Raw genomic sequence first — 23,000 nt, forward strand, 5'->3', positions numbered from 1 at the left:
CACTAAGCTTAATGACTTTGAGTAAAATGAGACACAGTTTGTGGTGTGGCAGTACCAGGATGTCTCCTTTCAGCAGGAGACCTGGTTCAATGGTGATGCAGATGCTCGTCTGGCCGTCCCCTTGGACGTTGCTGCAAACAGGGAAGATGGAGAAAAGAAAAACACGGTGGGGATGACTGATCGGAGCACATGATTCCGTTGTCTCACCGACTTTGACAGCAGCTCTCACATCGTGCGGTTACAAGGCGGCGCTGGTGCTACTCGGGGTATTAGCGTCTTACATGACCAGCGAGCTGGGAGAGTGGGATCAAAGGGAGGAGAGCACTAATAGGGATCATGTGAGAGAAAAGGGGGGAAGTGATGTGGAGCTCTGAGTGACTCAGGGTCTGAAAACACATGTGGGCCAACTGTTTCGCATTTGTAACCATGTAGCTGCGCAAATAAACATTGATAAACAGGAACGGCTACCACTAATGACACTAACTTGTCGAAATTAGTGCAGGGTAAACACCAATAGGGGTTTATTTATAGTTACTTTACACTTGATCCGTCATCTAAATCAAGCTGACGGCTAAGTACGGAAGACTGCGCCCGTCGCGAGCGTTAGCTCGTCGCTAGCTGACAACCTGTTGGTCTTTGGGAGAAGAAAAAAATTAAATAAAAAAAAAAACAGAAGGTGATTTCCAGGCTTCAGCTGACTTCACTTTATGGACGTAAAGTGGCCCTCAAAACCCTTTCAGACATTTATGTCGGTGTGTCTGCTCTGGCTAACAGCATAGATTCCATACTGACAAACTGCTTATTATGTGGTTAGTTATGCTAAACTTATCCACAGCGCAGTGCTGGATTGTTACATGGCAGGTTAACGCTTCCTACAGCGAAAACGTAAGAATAGAACTTTCTTAAGCACTTCAAAAATGGATGTTTGCTGGGTCAGCCGTGAGAAACAAGCTGCTAATCTTGATTTGCATGTCTGTCTGCCTCATACAGCAAAGAGCAGCAAAGTCCCACCCTCTCTTTAGCCCCTTTCTGCTCCAATCTGCCCCTCTTCTCGAAACAACAACAGAGGAGGAAAGAATCCATTATTTCCTGTCTGGCCCTGGGACCCAGCAGGGTCCTCTATCAGAAAACCCCTCGCAGGCATCCGCGCAGATGCCTGTCTGTCCGTTTCATTGGCTCTCAAGGCACAGATACTCTTAGCTGTGATTGTGGGAAAAGCAGAGTCTGCAGCTGGGGATGCTGGCTGAATACAATCATGTAAGTCGAGCAGCTGGCAGCGAGGATGATGCATGTGTAGAATTGGGTGCAGCCGAGTCAAGAAGGGGGCTATAAAGGAAATGCGGGAGTTTTATTATTAAGCTATTAGGAGCTTTCTATCCCAGGAACCTTGTAAAAGAATGTGAGTGCGCGGAGAGACTTACTAGATCCCAGATGTGTACACAGGCTGCATGGCCTGGTAGATTTTTAGGAAGGGGCGGCAACCTGGAATTGAATTTTCTCTGTGTTAAAATGCATTCATTCTCAATGTGCCGCCCGTATCGCGTAAGCATCCAACTGCAAGCGTGTCGTTTACCTCCTTTGGCCTCGAAATTGGGGATGCCGTGCATGATGACATGGTGAAGGAACAGCGGCTTGTTGTTGATCTTAATTTGGCCCGAAAGCAAGCCGCTGAAGTACTCCACATACCTGAGAAGAGGAAAGGAAAGTTAGACTGTAGCACGTTCAGCAATATTATTTTAAAAAGATTCTTTTATTCAAGTCAAGTCAACAAATCGAGCAAAGCAGGAAAGCTTTTTGCTACAAGATATATATATATATATATATATATATATATTTTTTTTTTTTAAAGGATGGCTTCATGGGAAAGTTCACTGCGTGGGTCAAACGGCTACAAACAACAATAGTAGGAAGACTGACCTTTTCTGCGAAGGCTGGCCCACGGGAAGCACTTTGTCTTCATAGAAACGCTTCATTGCGAACCTGTCCAGGGCCTGGTCAGCGCTGCATTCCAACAGATAGTCTCGGTAAATACACGTGCGGTTAACCTACTCTTAAAAGGTCCCACGTGAAGGATCCAGGAGGGATCGCAGCGCAGGAATGAGGTATAATATGCAATTATGGCCGCATTAGGGTGTAATCGCCTGTGTTTTTACTACTCTGAACGAAGCCATTTATATCTGCAGAGGGGAGCAGCTTGGCCGTTTTTTCACCGGCCACGTTCATCCGCTACAGACACCTGGTTTGTAGAGAGCTAGCCATTGCTTTTAAAGGTCCCACGTCATACTAACTTGACATCCTGGACTCATGGACTTTTTTCTTTTTTTCCTTTAGGATGACCAAAAAAATAAATAAAATAAAATACTCCTACATCCCAAGAAAACAGCATATAAGGTCAAGAAAGGTTTCAGCTTTCCTCTTAGAAGGATACGCCATAGGACCTTCCACATGTTTGGAAAGGAGATAAAAAAAAAGGGAAAAAGGCTGACAGAGGGTGATGTCACTGACCTGGAAGAGGTCATTATCCGTTACCTTTGTGAGCTCACAAAAGAAGTCTGGAAAGTTACGAGGTGAGGTAGAGCTCATTCTCCTCCAGTGTAAATTTACATCCTCAGATATCACTGCATTCTTCACCCGGACAGACCATTTCAGCAATTTATGAAAACCACTTACTGAGGTATGATTCATAAAATACACAGGTGTGAAACTACTCACAAAACGTCAGGGATATCTAAATATGTACACGTCACGATATTATATGACGAAAGAAGGCACGTTTACGGAGAGTCAACCAAATCAAACAGCAGTAGTGGGCACACCGCAGCTAAAGTGCCAATGTCTCAGTTACTTGTCATGTGTACTTTTTGTTTGCTGTCGTTTTGATGTCCAAATGTGAAAACCAAGACTGTTGAAATGCATGCAAATGGGGTCATTGTCAAACAGTCGTTGAACCAGAACTTTCACTGGTTATTTGTGGATCAGGCATTTGTGATTGTGGTTTTTGCAGTTAATCGCCTTATGAGATAGGATCTGATTACCTAAGTATTACTACTAGTACTCAGTACTTCAGTGCAGTACCGTAAACCTTGAGTAGTTGGACGAGTGCATTCAGAAATTTGGAGACGGTCAAATTAAGTGCATTCTGAAAGTTATCCCAAGCTTTTTGTGAGTAGTTTGTTTTAATCACACAGCTGTGCTTCCTGTCAGAGGCCAAATTGGGAGGACAAACAGGCCGGCAAAGTGGTTCACCTTGCTCACCTGATTATTTTAACGCATCTGCAAGTCTTACAAAGCCTTCTAGTGTACACATTCCCAGGTAAATGTTCATTATTTAGGCATTAGCTGATTAAAACACTTGTTGAGGTAATGTCGACACAAGTGACCAGAATCTGCTGGCCTACTTTAAGAAAAAGAAAAACACACAAAAAAAAAACATCATGTTATACTTAAATCTGTTCTGGTCTTGACATTAGCTGCGACTTGAGTGTTTTACACCAACATCAAACTGACTCGTGCGGTAATTGGATTATAAAAGCGCTTTCGCGGCGGGAACAAAGTGTTGAGTGTTTCCTGGGAATTCCGTGTTTCTTTCAGGAACAACACTCCTCTCAGCAATAAAAACAGTGGCACTGGTCACCTGAATCTCATGATCTGGTGGGTATTACAGTTAACTCTTTACTTGACGTCTGCAAAACAATAAACTGTTCTTTTTGCCACATGTCCTGCTGCCATCTGCTCAGCAAATTTGTGCCCGTTGGTCAGATGTGGACTTAATGAACAACGTCGGTTCATCTTTCTTCCCCCACTCCTCGTTCCTCTGTCTCTCTCCTTGTCCTGCCGCTGTTTCACGGCTCTTGTTCCGCTTCTAATAAAATCCTGGTTTAGAGGTAGATTCACCTTGCTCCCTCCAGCATTCATTTTTTCCTCTCTGAAACAAAAGCCTTTCTGGAACCAGGGTGGGTTGACGACCTACCTCGCTGATATGTTGCTGTAGTGCATGTAGGCAGCCACCACCACTCCAGTTCTCCCTCGGTTGCCCTGGAAAAGAAGACAAAAATAAACATTATACATATATGTATATATATGTGTATATATAAATATATATATATATATATATATATATATATATATATATATATATATATATATATATACATATATATATATGTATATATATATATGTATATATATATATATATATATATATATATATATATATACATATATATATATGTATATATATATATGTATATATATATATATATATATATATATATATATATATATATGTATATATATGTATACATATATATACATATATATATATATATATATACTGTATATATGTACATGCATGTATATATGTATGTATATATATATACACACATATATATATATATATACATATATACACATATATATGTACATGCAAACATACAGTACATATATGTTATATAATGGTAATTTGATTTATACGTACTGTGTGTGTATGTATATATATATGTATATATATATATATATATATATATATATATATATATATATATATATATATATACTGTATATGTACATATATACAGTATATACGTGTAAAAATATATGTTAATACATGTGTTTTTACAGTTTGTAGTATGCACTTCAACACATTCAGATGAGTAGATGAGTTCTTTGAGAGTTCTTCTCCGACTCTCATGCAATTACAGGGGATTACATGCAAAAAATGCCATTCAGACTTGTGAGCGCGGCTGTTAATTATCTGGGGAAAGAACGCCAACTGCACACTTCATCTACCGAGCACGTTACTGTTGCAACAAATCGCTCTTGGGTTGCAATTCGCACAGCCATCCGTCTTCATAACAGGGAACACCGTGGAGGATGCGTGTGTTCCACATCAGAAATAACGCAGCGTGGAGCCCAATGGAAATGATTTGTTGACACGAGGAAACCCGACACCACGTGCTTCCTTAGCGACCAGCACAAACCCGCGCTCTCATCAGCAGAGTTACACAACTCCATGAAAAATAATAGCGGGTTGCCATGGCCGCCGACTTGTTTGGAACTTCCCAGTGGAAGGTCCTGGAATGAGGTGCAAGGGCTACAGGGTCCGATGTTGTGAAACTTGCATCAGAAGCAGTGCTGAGCTAACATGAAAATGAGGTATTGCATTTGGGCCCGGTAGTCGGAGCTGAATGGACATATTTTATGGTTTTGGCCAGCAGGCTTACGAGTCGGATGGGTGTGGTTTGCCGCAGGAGTATAATGCGACGCAGCTAAGTTTAGGCAACGTTAGGAAAACACTGGCGGATTCCGTTTTGAAGTCATTGTTAGGAGGGGTGAGGTAAATAAACCCACGTAACCATGATGAGGGACATGCTTTGTTCGTAATTGGTGTTTTCCTTTCTCAGCAACCAAACCAAACCGACAGAACCCAGATAAGCAAATAACTAAACAAACGATTTTAAACAGATGCACATCAGCTCATCAGTTTCGGCGGCAAAACAGCGAGACGGAGCCCAAAGCGGGATCCCGACGGCACGCCCAGCTGTCTAATCCAATCACACCAGACCGTGTGAGTGTCCAGGGTCTCACCTTGTTGTGAATGACCACCACATTGTGGCTTTCCGCACTCAGCCAGGTGTCCATGGCCTTGCAGATGCTGCAGATTTTGTCGAGGGCCGGAGCGTGGTGATCGGGCCAGCCAAAGTCCAAGACCTGGGAGAACAAGGAGCAGTCACATTGACGCTCAGGCGTAGAGGAGCAGTAGAGGAGAGGGTAGGAGGGCTGCGAGCGTTACCTTTGGATTGAGTTCGCTGATGTCATGACGTTTCTCACTGAGGTTGAAGAGCTAAGAAGGAGCACAAACAACAAAATGTCTGTATATTTTTTAGATGGCAATAAAGTCTCAATACGCAGTGGTGGGTTTTTCTACCTTAGCTGCAACCATCTGATGGCAGATAAGGGTTACCAAGACCTAACTGTAGCTCAAGGGGGTTGAGCGAGTCGTCCAATAACTGAAGGCTTGGCAGTTGGAATCCGCTTTGTCGTTGCGTAAACTTAAAGTAACGCTGATTGTTACATCCGGATCCAGAATCATTGGGTGATCTGACCTCCCAAGTCCAACCTCACATACTGAGTGCCAAGCAGGGAAGCAATGGGTACCATTTTTAATAGTCTGTGGTACAATCAAACCCACAACCTCCCAGTCTGAGGAGAGACACTCTACCACTAGACACTAGACCACTGAGCTGGTATGAATGTGTCTGAATGTGAGTCGATGTTTGGTCCGAGCGGCGATCTGGCATAACTTGGAGGCCGTGAGTGTAGAGGTAACTCAATTTAAACTCTGCGACAACAATATCAAGAAATACTTTTCCAAAATGTCTTCTCTGTGGAGTGATATTATTTTACAGTGGCTAAGTGACATCCCAATTTGGCCATTTATTAAGATGTAGAAGGTGTCACACAAGGGCAGTGTTGATGAGTAATCTATTACTAGGTAATCCACTACTGTAATTAAACTACTTTTTGAGTAACGGAGGAAACGGGATTACTGTGGCAAAACTGGTAATTATATCATAATTACTTTATCAAGTAACGATTTTATTACTTTTCCGACATCTTCTGATTATTTTAGCCATATGTCCTGGGCAAAAGGCACCAGTGCTGTACACGAGTTTGTTCTGTGAAATGTGCAGTTTGTGTTCAGAGAGCAAAAATTCATTCATGTTAAGAGGACGAAGGCAATATTTGGAATTGCAAAATGTGCACTTTAATAAAGTTCATTCCAAAGCACCAAGCAACTGTTACTTTATCTTTTTTGAACTAAAGTAATCAGAAATTAGTAATGGATTACTTATGAAACAAAGTAGTTGAAGAAGTAGTTAGATTACTTTATTAAGGAGTAATCAGTAGTTGCATTACTTTTATGGAGTAATCCCAACAACACTGCACACGGGAACGTGGACTAAAGCTGTGGCACTACTTTACAACAGGAAATTTTAAATAAGAGTTTCAGTGTGGGGGGGTGTTATTGCAGTGACTGCTACCTCAGTCAACCAGACAGCAACTGCAGCCGACAAATAAACACATAAGATGTTGCATAAGGCCTCTGTTGTGTGGCACAACCTGCGCATGTGCGGTGTGAACAGGGAGCGATCAGCTGACAAACGGCTGATCTGGGAGTGACTGGTTTGGCGTGGGAAATTCGCTCCTGCATCCCCAGCATAGAACAGGCAGAAAAGAGGAGGAGTACCAGGTAGTTGTGGCCGTGTTTGGAGCGCAGCATGGAGGCCACCTCCCGCAGGTTGGAGGCGTAGCTCTGCTCGTCCACACTGCCCGGGAAGGAGACGGAGATGATCCGCTCGGTGATGTAGACCAGGTCCAGCTCGTAGGTCTCGTCCAGCGCCTGCAGCAGGCTCACGCTCCTGTCGGGCGAAGAGAGGAGAGAGAGCGGCTTTCAGCTTTCATGTTATTTGAAGATGTCCGTGCCATTTTAGGGATCAGTGCCCCAGATCGACTATACACACAGATAGGCGTGGCTGCAACGGATAGCGAGAAGTTAATACCCAGAAGTAACACAAGCATATGATGAATACACATGCACTTGCGTTTAATCGTTTGAACAGTATCACAGCCAGAGCTGGACTGGCTTTGTGTTTCGTACTCTGGGAAGCCAAGTGTAAGTTAACTTAGGGTCTTGTCCATACAAAGATTAAAATGATCTTTTTATTCTTAATTAAAAAAAGCAACAACATATAATTAAAAAAGGCATTGTATGAAGAAATGTGTCCACACAGAACCACTGAAAAACGCTGCAGTGTATATGCCAAGACTGTGTGTGGCAGTGTAACGCTGCCACGGAAATACAACTAAAACAGAGAAGAAGCCATGACGAACGTACATAAAACTTTTATTTGGAAGGTTAACTGTGTAATATTTGGAGATTTGGAGCAGATGGAGCAGCATGTAGTATGCAGCATTTTAGATTGCAGTGGTCTTTCGCTCATCCTCCCTCTCCTGAGCTTGCCAGTAAGCTACGGTGGCCTGCGAGCACAAACCTGGATACCTCATCCACCTTATGTATATATATTTTTATATATAGGCATACATACATATACATAGACATAAAATAACTGTTTGTGGCGTTCCTACTGAGGGTAGGGACAGCATTACTTTTATTGTACTGTGAGTATGCACTTTTGTTTATGTATTTATGGGCTGTATGTTTAGCGTTTATCAATATAAAATCATAAATTATGCCAAACTTTACACACTGGACATTTAAGGGGACTTTTTCCTACATCATCCTGACAGAACTTCAATTCAATGTATTCTTCAACTCCATCATCTCATGGCGTAGCCCAAGATTTACCAGTTTACCGAAGTAATGTGAGATCTGCTTCATTTATAACCCCGGTTAATTCAATGTCCTGACTGTCTTAAACAGTGAATTGTTTGTCATTCAACAGAGCCTGACATTATATAAAAAAATTAAAAAAAAGCAACAGATTTATGTGGCTTACATAAATACCACATCCAGCATGACATCATTTAACCCTGAGGGTTCAACATCTATCCCATCATAAAGCAGACTCTTTTGCCCAAACACAAGTTTCGTTGTTTGAGTGGAGGTCTAAAAGGGGAAGCGGAGGTGAAGAAAAAGTGATTTCGAAGATTCACACGCTTGGATTGCATGCTGCATTTCCCAACAGCAACAGCCGTGTGGTTGACAAGGATCACAGATTATTTTACTAAGGAGGCTAAAAAGAACTGGGGGGGGGGAAGAAACCAAAAAGGTTTTGGTCACTGTTTAGATTAAAACAAGAACAAAGGAAGATGACACTTGTTGCTCATGGTGCACTTATGTCCAACCTTACGAAATATCATAATCAACAAAAATCAAAGAGGTATGTTTCAGATTTGGACGTCGCAAAAAAAACAAGCTAATAGGCTAACACGGATTATCAGTGGGTCAAAAGTCTGGGAACCCTGGTATATATCAATTCATTAAAAGAAATTTCAATCAATCATAAAACTTGAAGCAAACTTTGCTCTGTAAGAAACCTGCGTGACTTTAATGCCATTGTTCTGCCTTTATAGTGTCAGTAGCTCATTAGCGCCGGTCGCTCAACCCTTTTACTGCCACCCTTGCGCTAGTTCTTTCAGCCTGACTGTTCCAATGTCTGTTGCCATATTTGCACACAGCACACAGCTGAACATCTTGAGGATGATGTCATTGTATTCCTTTTTATTCTCTTTTTTTTTTGGGGGGGGAGGGGAGTTCCCCCACACTAAACAGAGCGGGGGAAGAGTTTGGGAAACGATTAGTCTGGCATAAGATTTACCAGCAAGAAGAAAAATAGCCGCCGCACTCGGCACTCATTCAAGAGTTTTTAAAGACCTTGGCACTTTTCAATCACTGAGCAGCACAAGGTGATCTTTCCTAGGCTAAGTTTTTAACCTCCGTGCTCCAAACCAACATGTTGTTTGTTCATGGAGTGAAAAGAAGCAGCCGCTTTTTTCCACCCCAATTTCAGGAGCGATACACTTTCTTAGCTGATGTTATCTTGTTTCAAATCTCGCCACGGACGTAACCCGCCTGCGAGCAGCAGAGTGTGGGATGAAGACGTGAAGGCAAGAGGTGTCTGGGCTGCGAGGCGGCCAGACTCGCAGCATAGTTCCCATATTTGTCAGCTGTGTGCAAGCCCCCAAAGGAAATTGCTCATAAGTCTGGGAGAGAAGCTCCGTCCGGGGCTCACTGTACAAATACTGTAACCTGGTCTGCGCCGCCGTACATCTGGAGCCACTCAGAACTTCGCTTACTGGAAATGATTCATCACTCGCAATGCAAGGAGAAACTGATATGTCACACATGTTCTTCCCCACGCGTTGCCGTCCAACTTCTGAGGATATTGTCTCTTTTTTTTCCCCCTCCTGTTATTATTTGCGCTAACCTTTTTTTTTCTTTTCGTTTAATAAACCGTAATACCTTGAATCGCTTACACTGGCTTTTTTTCCCCCCCCTCCTTTCCCTGAACTTCTTTGAACATCTGTTTCTCCGTTCCTCCGCTGGGCCTTCGGAACGCCTTCAGCCCGCACTCCCCCAACCCCCCGTGTTGCCAGGTTGCGCACAAGGCCGTTTGGTCCCCCTCCAAATCCGCCAGCATGTGCTTCGCCGGGCTCTCCACCGACATGCTTCTCATCAGCAGGGGAGATGGAGCGATTGCTCTTTTTTCGCCGAGGATTGCGTGTGATGGCTTTTACGCCTTATCTCCACACGCTCAATTTCAGCTGATCTCATTTGCAGGCCGGGCCGACGCTGAGCGCGGCGCGGGGAGGTTTTAATCGGCGAATCTGAGACGTTAGGTGGCAGAAAGTCTCGCCAGATTTTTTTTGTTTGTTTTGTTTTTTTTCCCCTTCTTGAAAGAGACACCGGGACTTCTTTGTCTTGTGCTTCCAATTTTGAGCGCGGGGCCTGGATCTCAGATTGTGCCGGCTTTTAGCTGCACTCCCTGAAGGCAACTTCTCCTTGCATGCTTCTCACTGAGAAAGTGGTCCGAGCTGAGGATCCACATCAGAACAAACACATCGAAATGTATTTTTGCATGTCATTGGAGGCTCTTTGGTCCAGTGGTTCTCAACTGGTGGAATCTCAGGACCCACATCTTTTTTCCTTATCATGGAAAAAAAAAACCTAATCAAATTTATTCCACAAAAATAAAAAAAAACGCTAGATTACTTTCTATCATGTCTAGTAAATAAATTATTGAAATGATTGAATTGAATTGTGTGTCCTGCAAAATAAATGCCCAACATTTTCTCTCACTGTATGTGTATATATATATATATATAAAAGGGGAAACTTCCCCACTAAGGCACGACCCAATCAAAACAGCGCCATGACCCACTTTAGGGTCGCGACCCACCAGTTGAGAAACGCTAGTAGTGAAGTGTAAAGGGCTTTGAGTTGTCGGGGCTCTTCGGTTTCTTTTTCTTATTTATTTATTTTTAATGGACAGCAGCAGGATAATCTTTTCAGCACTTGCACTGTAGCACTGGTCCTATGAAATATCATTGCAAACAAGGTGACAGATGTTAATCTTGACACGGTGTCGAACGTAGCCCACCACATATGCTTGCTTCATTTTTAAATCATTCACCTGTAATGGATCTGATTTAAAAACAAATAACTATCAGATAACTGTTGGCAGTCAAGCAGCTGTACGCTTGTTGTTTTAGTGGAATAGGGGGACCAACACGAAGACTGGTTGATTTCATTTGCTGGGCATCCAAGAACAAGCATTTTTTTTTTTCCACCCCTCTTAACACTTTCTGTAAAAGCTTTACAAGGTGATAAAACGTGTTTATATGTTGCGTTTACAGTTCCCTAAACAGCTTTAAGACATCTGCCTCACCGAGACGCTTATTTGTTATTTTGATTTTCTTGAATAGTATGATAATGATGCTGCGCACTAATAATTTTGTACAAATGAAATCAGATTTTAATTCATTAATAGGAAAAAAAAGGACAAATACAATTTTTCTGTTAAATCAATGCTCCTAACCTTTTTTTTTTTTTACAGGCTACATAGTTTTTTATATACTGTACGCACATTTTACTTTTCAACGTCCAAGGTATTCATCACAATAAACACAGTCAATTTGACTATTTTATTGTTTTTTTTTTTTAGTTAATCAGTGCTGCTAAGCCTTGCGATAAGTTGCTACTCCGTACAACTCTGGAACTTTGTGAATCAATGTGCTCAAGTTCTCCCTGAATTTCTGATTTATCATTTTAAAAGAAAAGGGATGGATTCTATTGATGAACATTTGCATGTAAACGTGCGGACTTATTATCCTCCTTAGGATCGTTGGCAGGATGGTATGACAGATGAGAGATAAAATCATCTGCTGTACCATCATGTGCCCCTGGAATGATCACGTTCATCTTCACGTTGATGGATTTTGTAAACCTTCAGCAAAGCTGCCATTCAAGCGGGAAACACTCTTGCATGACCTTGGTGTCTTGTTTTATGCCGTAACGACACAACTAACAGTTGTGTCTCCCTGGGGACCGATGTGAGAACCAGCAAAACAGCAAAAGGTCCAGTTCGATGGCAGGGCAGGTCACTGGTTCCCATAGCAGGGTTGCCAGTCGTGTTGTTGCATTTAAACTTTAATTCCTCAAAGGACACTGAGAGTAAAATAATTGGTCACAATAATTGGATTCACAAGTTGCCAAATTCAGTCGGCCCTATTTCCAGGTGTTTCCTTTTATAGAAAACTAGCAGCAAAAATTGTACAAGAGAAAAAAAGAAGTTTTTTTTTTTTTTACCTTGAGGGTCTGCGCCGTGACTCCACACTCTTAGTAGATTTTGTTGACCCCTGCAAAACACACAAAAAAGAAAATCTTGCTTTAGCAGTTCCATTAGCCTTGAAGTGAAGAAGACCGTATTCTCGTTTATAATAAACGTAAAGACTTAAAGGTCTGTTCACAACCCTTCAGTCAAACACCGTTACAATCACTTGACAGCAAAACATCCACAATAGATTAGACTAGATGGTCAGCTCTCCTTCCTCCTGTGCAGCTCTGTGCTTTTATAAGTGTCAGTAATCTATGGATGAAAGTTCAACTTGTCACCAAATTTGAAAATCAGGTAGAGGGTCATTGTGATTGTTTTGTAGATCCAGCTTTACGTATAGACTGTGGGGGGGTTGTTATTAGACCTCCTCAAACACAACGTGTGGTGATGGACTGTGCGTGGCTCCAGGGTGCCTGGCCAGGGCCGTCCTCCCCCTCAGACCGGCTCCAGGAAGAGGGTCAAAGGCCACGTGGACTCGTTCGCTTCCCTGCGCTGTTTAGGTCACATGAGAAGCGAGGGAGTGGGGCTGGCATACATCACCATCCATTAGGTCAGACTGGCCGCTAATGAGCACCGGTGTCAGGGGCAACTCTGGCTGGGGCTCTCTATCTGTTAGGGTGCTGATTCAAAATGAACCCAGCAACATTTAAGATGTGAGTGGGCTAATGTTCTTCACTGGGCTATGACTGAACTAAATCTCTAGATTTAAAATGTTTTAAATCAAATCATAACATGTTGGACCCATTTGCTTAAGCCACATCTACGTCACCAACTTCTTATAACATTTTCCCTTTTTTTTTTTTTTTTTTCAAATTGCTTCACATTCACTTTCTGTTCCATTAGCTTACTTAAGGTAAAAACAAGTTTAGCTGTGACACAAGCGAGAAGCAACTCATCCTAGACACTCTAAAATATCACAGCAGAAGGTCAGGAAGAGAAACGAATACCGGTTGTGAACAATGTCCGCTGCTATGTTGGCAGTTCTATCACAACAGGGCTTGGGCAGGGCAACACTGAATAAAATCAAACAGCCGAGTTTGGAGATTTGGCTTCTTTTACAGTGCACATGTTTTCACATGACTGACATTCACCACGCCTGGGTGAAACTACAACTACACCAGAAACCACACCAGAAGGACTGGAAGACTTCAACTTTGGGAAATTCTTGTTACATATAATGTAATGTCCTGTGGCATTGTGGTAGACAACTGATCCGGTTTCCGCTTGTCCTTTAGACGTCTTATGATCACACCTGGCAGTTGGGTCACCCGACGGTAGAACCTAAATTAAAACAAGGTAAATATTCTATCAAGCCTCTGAAGTCCTCTTCTGGAAGACTTGCTTGAAAGTATTGTTGGTAGACAAATGCACAGAGCAACATGCCACTCTCACAGTGGAAAAAGGTTAATTAGCGACTTCCCAAAGTCACACAAGTGCAAACACTTCAGTTTAAACGTATTTCAAATCCACTGGCGTTGGATTTTTGGTAGTGAATTCCTCCTTTGTCCATCTACCTAGCAGGGCTGGGACGATATGCGTTTCTCCCGATTCTATTCCTCTGCGTTTTTTTTTTTTTTGGATGCCGATTCAATTTAAATTGCGATTCGAAGATATTGCAGATTTTCTCGATTTTTGGCCTCCTTTTTAAACACCAGTGAAACGGTTGAATGATTACAATTATGAGCGGAATGTTGGACGGAAGCAGAGTTGAATAAAAAAACCTTTTGCCCTCTGCTGGAGAAAAGTGGTACCTTTTTCCAACCCAGCTCAGCAGACCAAAAAGAAGCATTTGAATTTGAACAAAAAAAATTGATTTAAAAATCGTAAAACAAAGAAAATCGCAATACTTATGTGAATCGATTTTTCTCCCACCCCGGCTACCTAAAGGTACAGACACTCAACAAGACGAATTGCCGATGGTGGAGGAACGCCATCTGACCCCATTCATCACACATTATAAAAGGCCCTAATGTGGAACCGTTTCGTGGATGTTTGTTGATCTTGAAGCTTTGACCATTCCTTGACCCTTTTCTTGGGTGTTTGACTCTTGATTGCTCTAAGGGGGCGGAGCATTCTCTCGACTTGACTGAAGTCCTGTGCTTTGTTTTGTTTTTTTATAGTCCAAGCAGCGATGCATACATGGGTTGAATATAAAGTACAGGCATATGACGCAAGCACAGAGAAGAACTGCTTTCAAATAAAAGGCTTACTTTTTTTGGATTCAAGACCCTCTAATCTCCAAAGATCTGTGGCCCCATGGAGGCGACATAATGTGAACCCCTTCGACCCCCACAATTCCCCCCTCCCCACACACACACACTTTTTTTTTTTTTTTTTTTTTTTTTTTTGCATTTTCTTTAGCCTAAACGTTTCAACATGTCGAGGGGGGTCTACGAAATGCACAGACTTGGCCACAGAGGAGAGCGATGAATGAGCGAGAAACTAGGGGGCTTCCTGGAGACTGGGCCTGAGGCATGACGACGGCTGAGAGTCTCTTTGTCATGGAGCTTCGGGGGCTTATTGTGCGGAAAACTCCTGAGGCAACAAGTGCGAGGAGATGAAGACAGAAGGAGATCTCTGAACGTCGAGACGGGCGCGTGTGGGAAAACGTGAGTGGGTGTTGGCCGATGCCAACGATGGCGGGTGCACGGCGACCTCAGGTCGACCACTGGAGTTTGCAGATGCACAGCCTTTGCTCCTACAGTTCAATGGAGCCGATTGCTGGCCGAGCATTTTACGAGATGCAGCGAGCCAAAGTGCAACCAATCGGGCAAATTAACAGCAACATGACAGGAATTTTACTCTGGAGCGCTTCCTGCCCGCGATGATCTCACCGCCTGTGAAAAGATTGCAAACAGAGTCGCGCTCTGAACCTGCCGAAATTTCACTCGACCAGTCACAGGACTGCGCGTCTCGTCTTCGGGTCGCCTCGATGCTCTCAGCCAACCCAGCAGAGAAGCTGTCGGCCTCTGATTAGCCGAGCAGCTGCGGCATCCGAGTCCCCTGAACATCGCTCAGTGAAATCCCGAGGCCGGTTTAGCAGCGCGCTCTCCAAACCGCTGGGAAGAACGGCTGGGCGGTGGGGGAGGAGATAAGGGGGAGGAGGAGGGGGAGGAAGAAAGTGGAGTGGGGGGTCCGGCGCTGCCTGTTCCGCAGATGAAAACCATCTGTGGAGGCTGACTTTACAAGCAGGCCATTCAAATTAACCATCTGAGAAAAGGCAGCGCGGCGAGGGGAGAGGAGGAGGGGAACGATGGCGGCGGAGACCATCATTCCCCAACGTGAGAGAGAGAGAGAGAGAGAGGGAAAAACAAAGCAGGGAGTAGAAGAAGAAGAAGAAGAAGAAGAAGAAGGGGAAGCAGCTGCAGCTTCCAACCCTCCATTCAAAGGCTGATTCCTACCTTCCTCAGAAGGTAGCCGGTGCTCCAGCGCCAGGCCCCCCGCAGGGAGGCCAGCCGCCTCCTCAGAGACCCCTCTCGGTTCATCCCTGGAGAGATCCCTCCTCCGCTTTTTGGTTCTTTTTTTTCGCTTTTAAACTCCCGATTAGTCCCCGCGGCGGAGTTTCCTTTATGTTTCCTCCAGCAGCAGCCGAGGACAACGACCCAGGAGGAGGAGCAGGAGGAGGAGGTTCTATTTCGGTCTGCAGCCGTCTGCAGCTCGCCGCTTCATGCTTCGAGCTCGGACCCGGACTCCTCCGACGCGGCTCCTAGTCGGCTCGTCCGCCTTCCTGCTTTCTCCCTCTCTCTCTCTCTCTCTCTCTCTCTCCCTCTCCCTCTGTCTCTCTCTCTCGTCCCTGCCCCCTCCCACTCTGCCTCCCATCACGCTACCACCCCCCACCGCCCTCGCATCCAACTCGGCCTCCCCCGACGCTCCCCCCGCCCCCCGCGCCCTCCACCCCGACGCTTCTTTAAAGCGTGAAACCTCTTTTTCTCTGTTTTTCCCGCTCCAGAAGGGAGGGAAACACGTGAGGACTGACGCATGTTTGCACACAGACACACAAACAGAGCAGCTGACTTGTTGCTTTTCCTCCATTCGGCCAGTTTGTGAATCGCGTGGATGTAAATCTGTCTCGCGGGCCGACTGCTACTATGCCTTTGTCACTACTTTGACTGAGTGAATTACGCTGTTTTCTGTAAAGGCACAAAAAACAAACTCAAGTCATTTCTTTTAGGGGCTTCATTGTTGCACTTTTCTGTCACGAACACTGCAATAAAAACTTTAACACATGTTTTTTTGTTTTTTTGTTTTTTTGTTTTTTTTCTCAATACACAATAGCACCGGCAAACATTTCTGAAAAAGAGGGGGGAAAATTGTGAGCAACAGCAAAAAAAAGATTTGCTGGCAGGCACTGGGGCGTGGCCAGATGTCCCACACCACACCACACCACGCCGCACAACCACACAGCAAAATACCCCCTGACCAGACTGCAGCAGCTGCACTCACATCCAGCACACGCCAGAACACTGGTGCACACAGCGACATGTGCAGAGCAGGCAGGCAGGCTCGCAGGCCGCCATGCGTTGCAGATTGCAGCGCCCCCCCCCCCCCCCCCCCCTCCCGCTCCGCGACCCCCCCCCCCCCACACATTATCAGCCGGGACTGACTGACTGATGGGAATCAGCTGCATGACATCATCACCGTCACAGGGAAACTCCACTTTGTTGGGCCTTTGATATACGGGGGGGGCTGATAAGAGAGGAAGTGCAACGCAAACATTTAGGAGCCGCCTGGGTTGTCGCTGCAGAAAGGAGCAATTCATCCTCTGGGTTGGTTGGACGGATGGTTTCCTGCCCGTGCCAAATCAATCAAGTGTGTTGCAGCCACTGTGTCGCGGCTCAGGAGTGTACCGTGAGATAATGTCAGGTGTGTCGTGGAAAATTACACTATTCAAATTCACTCAGGCCCTGCGATGAACTGGCGACTTCGCCCTAAGGCAGCTGGGATAGGCTCCAGCAGACCCCCGTGACCCTGAATAGGAATAAGCGGGTATAGAAGATGAATGAATGAATGAAATTCACTCGAAATTACTTAATTGGTCTAAGAAAAAAACAAAAAAAGCATTCCCTTGTTGAGTGACTGTGCTTTAAAACGATTGTGAGTCTATTTTCCTCTCAGATTATCAGCTTTGTAAGCATCTAAGAGCTAGATTAAGCGACTATATTGTCATTATTTGGCTAAGAAGTGTCATGTTTTTGGTTGGTGGTATTTTGGTATTTTTTCAATGTAAACAAAAAAGAGTGAAATACTATGAATCCATCCACAGGTTGAAAAATCTCAATGCAGTACAGCCATGTCTCTGTGTTGTCTGGGTTTTTTTTTAAGCCGAAATACATGTTTTGCCATTGGCCATAGAATCATATGACAAAGCACATTTCCTTCACCGTTCAAGTGGATGTTGTTTTTAGATCCGGGTGGGCGGAGACTCCCACCCTCCCTCAGAACTCATCAAGTGCACCAATCCAGCAACTCTCCAACATTCTTGTGGTCGAGTTGTGACTTGCACATTCACCACATTATGAAATAATACTGCAACACAGCGAGAAGGAGTTGTTATGACAACACGCGCTGGGCCGAGCGATTTCAAAAGAGCATGTTTAGTTGCGGCAACTCCACTCATCGCCATCATCGCCATCATCACCATCATCACCACCGTCATCATCATCATCATCATCATCATCATCATCATCATCATCATCATCACCAAGCTGAAATCTGATCGTGGCGAACCTGATGGTGGATTTACTTGAGCCGGAAACCAGGCAACTACAGCACTCTTGCACTATGTGAGGTGTCACTGCATGAAACTGTTCACAGAGTGTGGAATATTTGCTTCGAAATATTCCAAAGCGTGGTGAACGTGCAGGTCACTTCTCCACCGCAGGAGCCCATTGGAGTTGTTGTACAGTGAAGTTGACGTGCTTTGAGGGATTGAGGGAGGGAGAATGAAAGGGAACGTACCAACTCACATGACTACACGGTCTATTATGGCCACAGGTACCTTCTTTCAAAAATGTTGAGCTGTCCTTTTAAAATGAATTGTTTGCTTTCACTATTAATCTGTTTTTTGATGGCAGCACTAGGGAATAATATATATATTTTTTTTAATCAAATGCAAATCCACATATGATACTAATTTTTTTTTTTTTTTTTTTTTTTTTAAGTGGCCATGGGATTGGACCATGGACCATGGAATGAATCATGGTCCATGGACCATGGAATTTATTTGTCATAAAAATGCTCATCAATCATCACTTTGACCCAAAATAATTGTACTTTAAAATGTAGAAATTGTGTAAGTTGAACTTTTTTTTTTCTTTTGTTCCCATATGAGGTGGTTGACTGACCAATGTCCCTTGAAAATGACTTCTTGATCCCAACGGGTCTTTTACTGTTTAAACAAAGCTTAAATAATAGATAGGTCCCAGTAATTATTGTTCTGTTGCATGAGTTGAATATTTAAACTTGTGAACACACACACACACACATCGTCTTCAGCTGGTGCCACAGAACCAGGAGACTGGAAAGGCTGACCAACCCCTTCATTTGACTAAGCTAAACAAAAAAAAGGGTTGACTGGACCTGGCAATGGACAGAGTGAAGCAGAAGGAGGAAAAAAAAAAAAGAAGAACTCACCATGGTGTCCACATGTTTCAGAGGGAGGTCACTGCTGGGAGCCTGTTTGGAGAAGACACAGAGGAAGAGAAGATCACAACCTGTGGATACCACCCCCCTAAAAAAAAAAAAAAATCCCACCGTATCGTGTTATGTCACATTGTGTCACCTCGCTTCTTCCCCCCCCCCACTCCAAGTCACACTCGGTGTCATTCTTTGCCCTAATGTGGCCTGAAGTGGAGCGGCGCTCCACCTCAAAATGCGTGGGACCATCTATAATCCCTCCGTGCAAATATTTACACAAAGAGACAAGTCCACTCGCGCCGGCCGGCCAAAAAAAGAGAGTCCCGTCCCTGGGACTGTCTTCGCTCGCAGAGCCATATACAGCTATGGCCGGAGTCGGGGAGAGGAAGCCAGCCAACGGGGGAGGTGGAGGGGATGGTGGGAGGAGAGGAGAGAAGGATGAAAGAGAGGAGAATGAAAAGGTTGGCCGGTTCGGGCTGAGAGACGGAAACCAGAAGAAAGAGGACAGATGGACAGGCGGGCTTTGGTGGTTTACAAGGGCGACTTCAGAGCAGTCGCTGCCGCTTTGCGAGGCGGCCGACCGAGGCCACGGCTTTGACACGCGGCGCAGATGTCGGACACCGTCGCCGAGCATCAAACCGCGCTCCAAACGGCAGGGCGTTCAATCGGCGGCGGCGTTTGGAGCGCAAGGGAAGGATCCCTTGACACTCCCCCCGGTACAGGCAGGAGACCGCGAGATCGCCGAGAACCCGACTCATCTCAAAAAAGTCCCTCAGATGGGACCGACGCGACGGTACCCCGTCAAAGCGAAAGCAAAGGTTAGCATCTTGAGAATCCCTGGAGACCCAGGAGGCAACAAGCTTTGAGAGGCTGAGAGCTACTTCATGGGTACTGAGTCATAAGTCACACTCTCCTGAAGCAACACGTTTTCTCAGCCAGCCTTTAGTTATATAGAATAGAATAGAACAGAATAGAATCATTTTAAAACCCCAATTGGGGAAATTTGAATAATTACAGCAACAATACAGTGCAAAAGAAGGAAAATTATACAGATAAAAAAGACAATAAAGAATAGAAACATGTACAAGATTATTTTACAAGTGATTTACATAAAATGGACAGATAATTAATTGTTTTACTGCACGTTTATGAAAAGTTAATATGTGTATTAACAATACTCATCTATGTGAAGACACTGATCACATTCTCAATAATGATCAGCAATGACTTCACTCGCTTGCATTAAGTTGAATTTCCCATGCAGCAAGCAACACGTTGTACTATTTTTAGAACAGGCATAGAGGGGCCACCCACGTGGTCCTTGGGTGGCGCCACCTGGTGCCCGCGGGCACCATGTTGGTGACCCCTGCTGTACACTATTGAGCCTTGCATTTCAAAATGCTAACGCTAGATTGCTAATACCACCAGTTTGCCAATACCAACAAACTGGCCGACACAAGAATTACACAGCTCCAAAAAAGTTTGAAATTGAAATTGAAATTGAAATTGAAAAAAATTGTTCACTGGTGGGAAGTACGGCACTGAAGCACAAGTTTGAAATTGTCATTTCAGCATCTTCAAAAGTTTAGTGAAAGTTAAAAATCAAACCAACGAACAACAGCAAAAAAGCCTCTTTGTTAGGGCGTCGTTTTGGTTACAGGTGGTCAACAATGCGAGTGGCGTGACGAAGAGGACTGCTCAAATACAAATAACTTCGGCGGAACCAGAAAGTTTCACGGCTCAGACACAGGTTTTCGTGATTAATCGCCTCATTAGAGAAACCGCAACGAGCGGCGAAACATTTGCCGGACATGTGCGCTGGCAACTCACCAGAGAGCCAAATTAAGTTCACGTGTTAGGGTTACACCGCAGTCTGAGCATTCAGGCTGAAAGCCGAACTCTCCTCTGGCTTTTGGTGAGTCGTGTTCGTGGACACGGGCAGTGCGCACCAACGTGACAGCAGTCTGTATTATCTGCCGGACTGTCTTAAAAAAAAAAAAAAAAATAGCAGAGCAGGAAATTGAAAGCACAGTGACCCGGGAGAAATGTAAATGGCATTTTTTTTTTTTTTTTTTTTTTTTTAATAAAAGCTGTATTAAGTGGGGTTGGTTCAATGAAAAGCACTCGAGCCACCCTGCAATTACTGTTATGTCATTTGCTGTGCGTGTCACTATAAAAGGTTCCAGAAAGAACCAGTAAAGAAATGAACTATTTTCAATTGATTTTTAATTTTTTTTTATTCTCACGGTGCCACAATCATGTGATCCGAGTTCAGGCTGGGTTAAGCAGAATGGAGATTAAAAATAAAAGTTTAAACTTTTTTTTGTTTGTTTGTTTGTTCGTTTGTTTTTGGACAACAACCACTTTTTGCTGTCGATGTTGCCAGGGGGCATTAGCAATAAAAAAAATATTTGACTCATTGAGACATCGTCATCGTCACCATCATGTGCTTTTTCTTTCCCGGGGAGGGAGGAGGGTTGTTCAGCAGATGTGCTGCTGGTGGGCATTCATCACTTTGGAGGACAAGAGTCACTTGTTGAGAGTGAGTGAGGAGGGAAACCGTCGGAGCGACAGACTGAGGCTTTTTGGACTGCAGACGGCGGAGCGGCGCAGTGGGTCGCAGGCGTCCTGGAGTAGAGCAGCCCGTCGCGGGTGAAGCCCCGAAAAAACCAACAAAAAAAATAAAATAAACAAGCACAAACAACTCTTACACTCTTATACTGTAACGTGCATTTCCGTTCCGCACAATGGCAACCAGATGGCTTGAGAGTGTGTGTGTGTGTGTGTGTGTGTGTGTGATTCCAAAAGCATGAGGAAAGCCTGGGAAATTGTGCATCAGCAAAATACTGTTGAATAATTGTCTTTGCTCTCCTCAAACGCAGCCGACTCCTCAACGAGAACAACGGCAAAAAAAAAAATCCCCCCCCCCCCCCCCCCCCGCTGTCGTCGACTCGGTTCTGTAAGAACTTCATTACAGTAATTGAAACTTTTTTTTTTTTTTTTTTTTTTTTTTTTTTTTTTTTTTTTTAAATCAATCTTGGATTGTGTCTGGAACGGAAACAAAGGGTGCTGCTGACTTTGCACGACTTTGAAGTCCAGTGAAAAATATTCACGGACCTCATACGAAACTATCCAATGAAAAAAACACAGTGTGTTCAGAGAAGCCTGAAGCCTTGTTCGTCTCCGAGATCCGCACGCAGAAACAAGGCAACGTGTTCAACGACACGAGCTACCGAGACGCTCTGAATGTCACCGGCAGTGGCATTGGATCCCCACGCAGTACAAAGACATTTGAATTGGCTATTTTCATTGAATAACACAAAACAACTTCCTCAAAGTCTTTTTGGTTTCAGTTTGTTTTCCAATCCAAGCTAACATGCAATATGCTTGAATTCACTGCAAAAACCGGGTGCTAACTCTCAGCCAGCTAGTTAGCCCCGCCGTCCTACTGAAGGAACGTGAATACTAACGTGAATGTAACCCTTCAAAGCGCAGCGACAAACCAGCGCCACCACAGCCGGGCTGGCAAATCACTGTGAGGCTTTGTTTACAACTCGCTGCTCGTATTTTTCTTTTTTTTTTTCCCCAGTTTTTTTTTTTTTTCTTCCCACGGCCCTTTTTTGTCGGGCCTGTGACGTAACCGATGTTGTTAAACGCTATTCCCAGCGTTTTCGTGACGTTACAGAATCTTAAACGTAAAAAAACAGCACGTCCCAGCTGATGACGCGAGAACCGCGGTGGCTCTGCCACGTGTTGCTCCCTCGCAGGTGCCTGAGCCGCACTGCGCCGGCGTGCTCTCCGCCGTCCCCGCCGCTGCCGCCGCCGGTGCCCCCATGGCGGCCTCTTTCACATGAGCCACAGTGGCTCCTTTGACTAATTTTCCCAAATTATAGCCCATTCCTTCAGGAGAGCTGGGAATTCACCCTGGATAAACGCAGCTCCCAGGCGGAAAAAAAAAAGCAAAAGCCTGCAGGGAAAATGACCCCCGGGGCTAAATATACCGCC

At 44.4% G+C, this 23,000-nt stretch overlaps 1 protein-coding gene across 11 annotated transcripts in view; it reads right to left on the bottom strand.

The window, feature by feature from the left end:
- tns1b (tensin 1b) overlaps positions 1–23,000 on the bottom strand; it is a 147,366-nt gene that overhangs the window by 34,503 nt on the left and 89,863 nt on the right. For 8 of the 11 annotated variants that reach the window (XM_076030705.1, XM_076030702.1, XM_076030700.1 and 5 more), the window contains 10 exons: positions 18,993–19,034; positions 12,332–12,381; positions 7,250–7,421; positions 5,792–5,842; positions 5,587–5,709; positions 3,971–4,035; positions 1,918–2,001; positions 1,574–1,686; positions 1,422–1,482; positions 56–131 (listed from right to left, as the gene is read on the bottom strand). In XM_076030705.1, coding sequence (XP_075886820.1) covers positions 56–131; positions 1,422–1,482; positions 1,574–1,686; positions 1,918–2,001; positions 3,971–4,035; positions 5,587–5,709; positions 5,792–5,842; positions 7,250–7,421; positions 12,332–12,381; positions 18,993–19,034 — 837 coding nt within the window. Of the gene's footprint in view, positions 1–55; positions 132–1,421; positions 1,483–1,573; positions 1,687–1,917; positions 2,002–3,970; positions 4,036–5,586; positions 5,710–5,791; positions 5,843–7,249; positions 7,422–12,331; positions 12,382–15,760; positions 16,068–18,992; positions 19,035–23,000 lie in introns of those variants that run through there. The other 3 variants (XM_076030704.1, XM_076030710.1, XM_076030709.1) reach the window with 2 other exon arrangements.

Source organism: Nelusetta ayraudi, unplaced genomic scaffold, assembly GCF_046127955.1.
Source record: "Nelusetta ayraudi isolate G7.1 ecotype Tasmania unplaced genomic scaffold, CSIRO-AGI_Nayr_v1 ptg000031l, whole genome shotgun sequence".
NCBI lineage: Eukaryota > Metazoa > Chordata > Actinopteri > Tetraodontiformes > Monacanthidae > Nelusetta > Nelusetta ayraudi.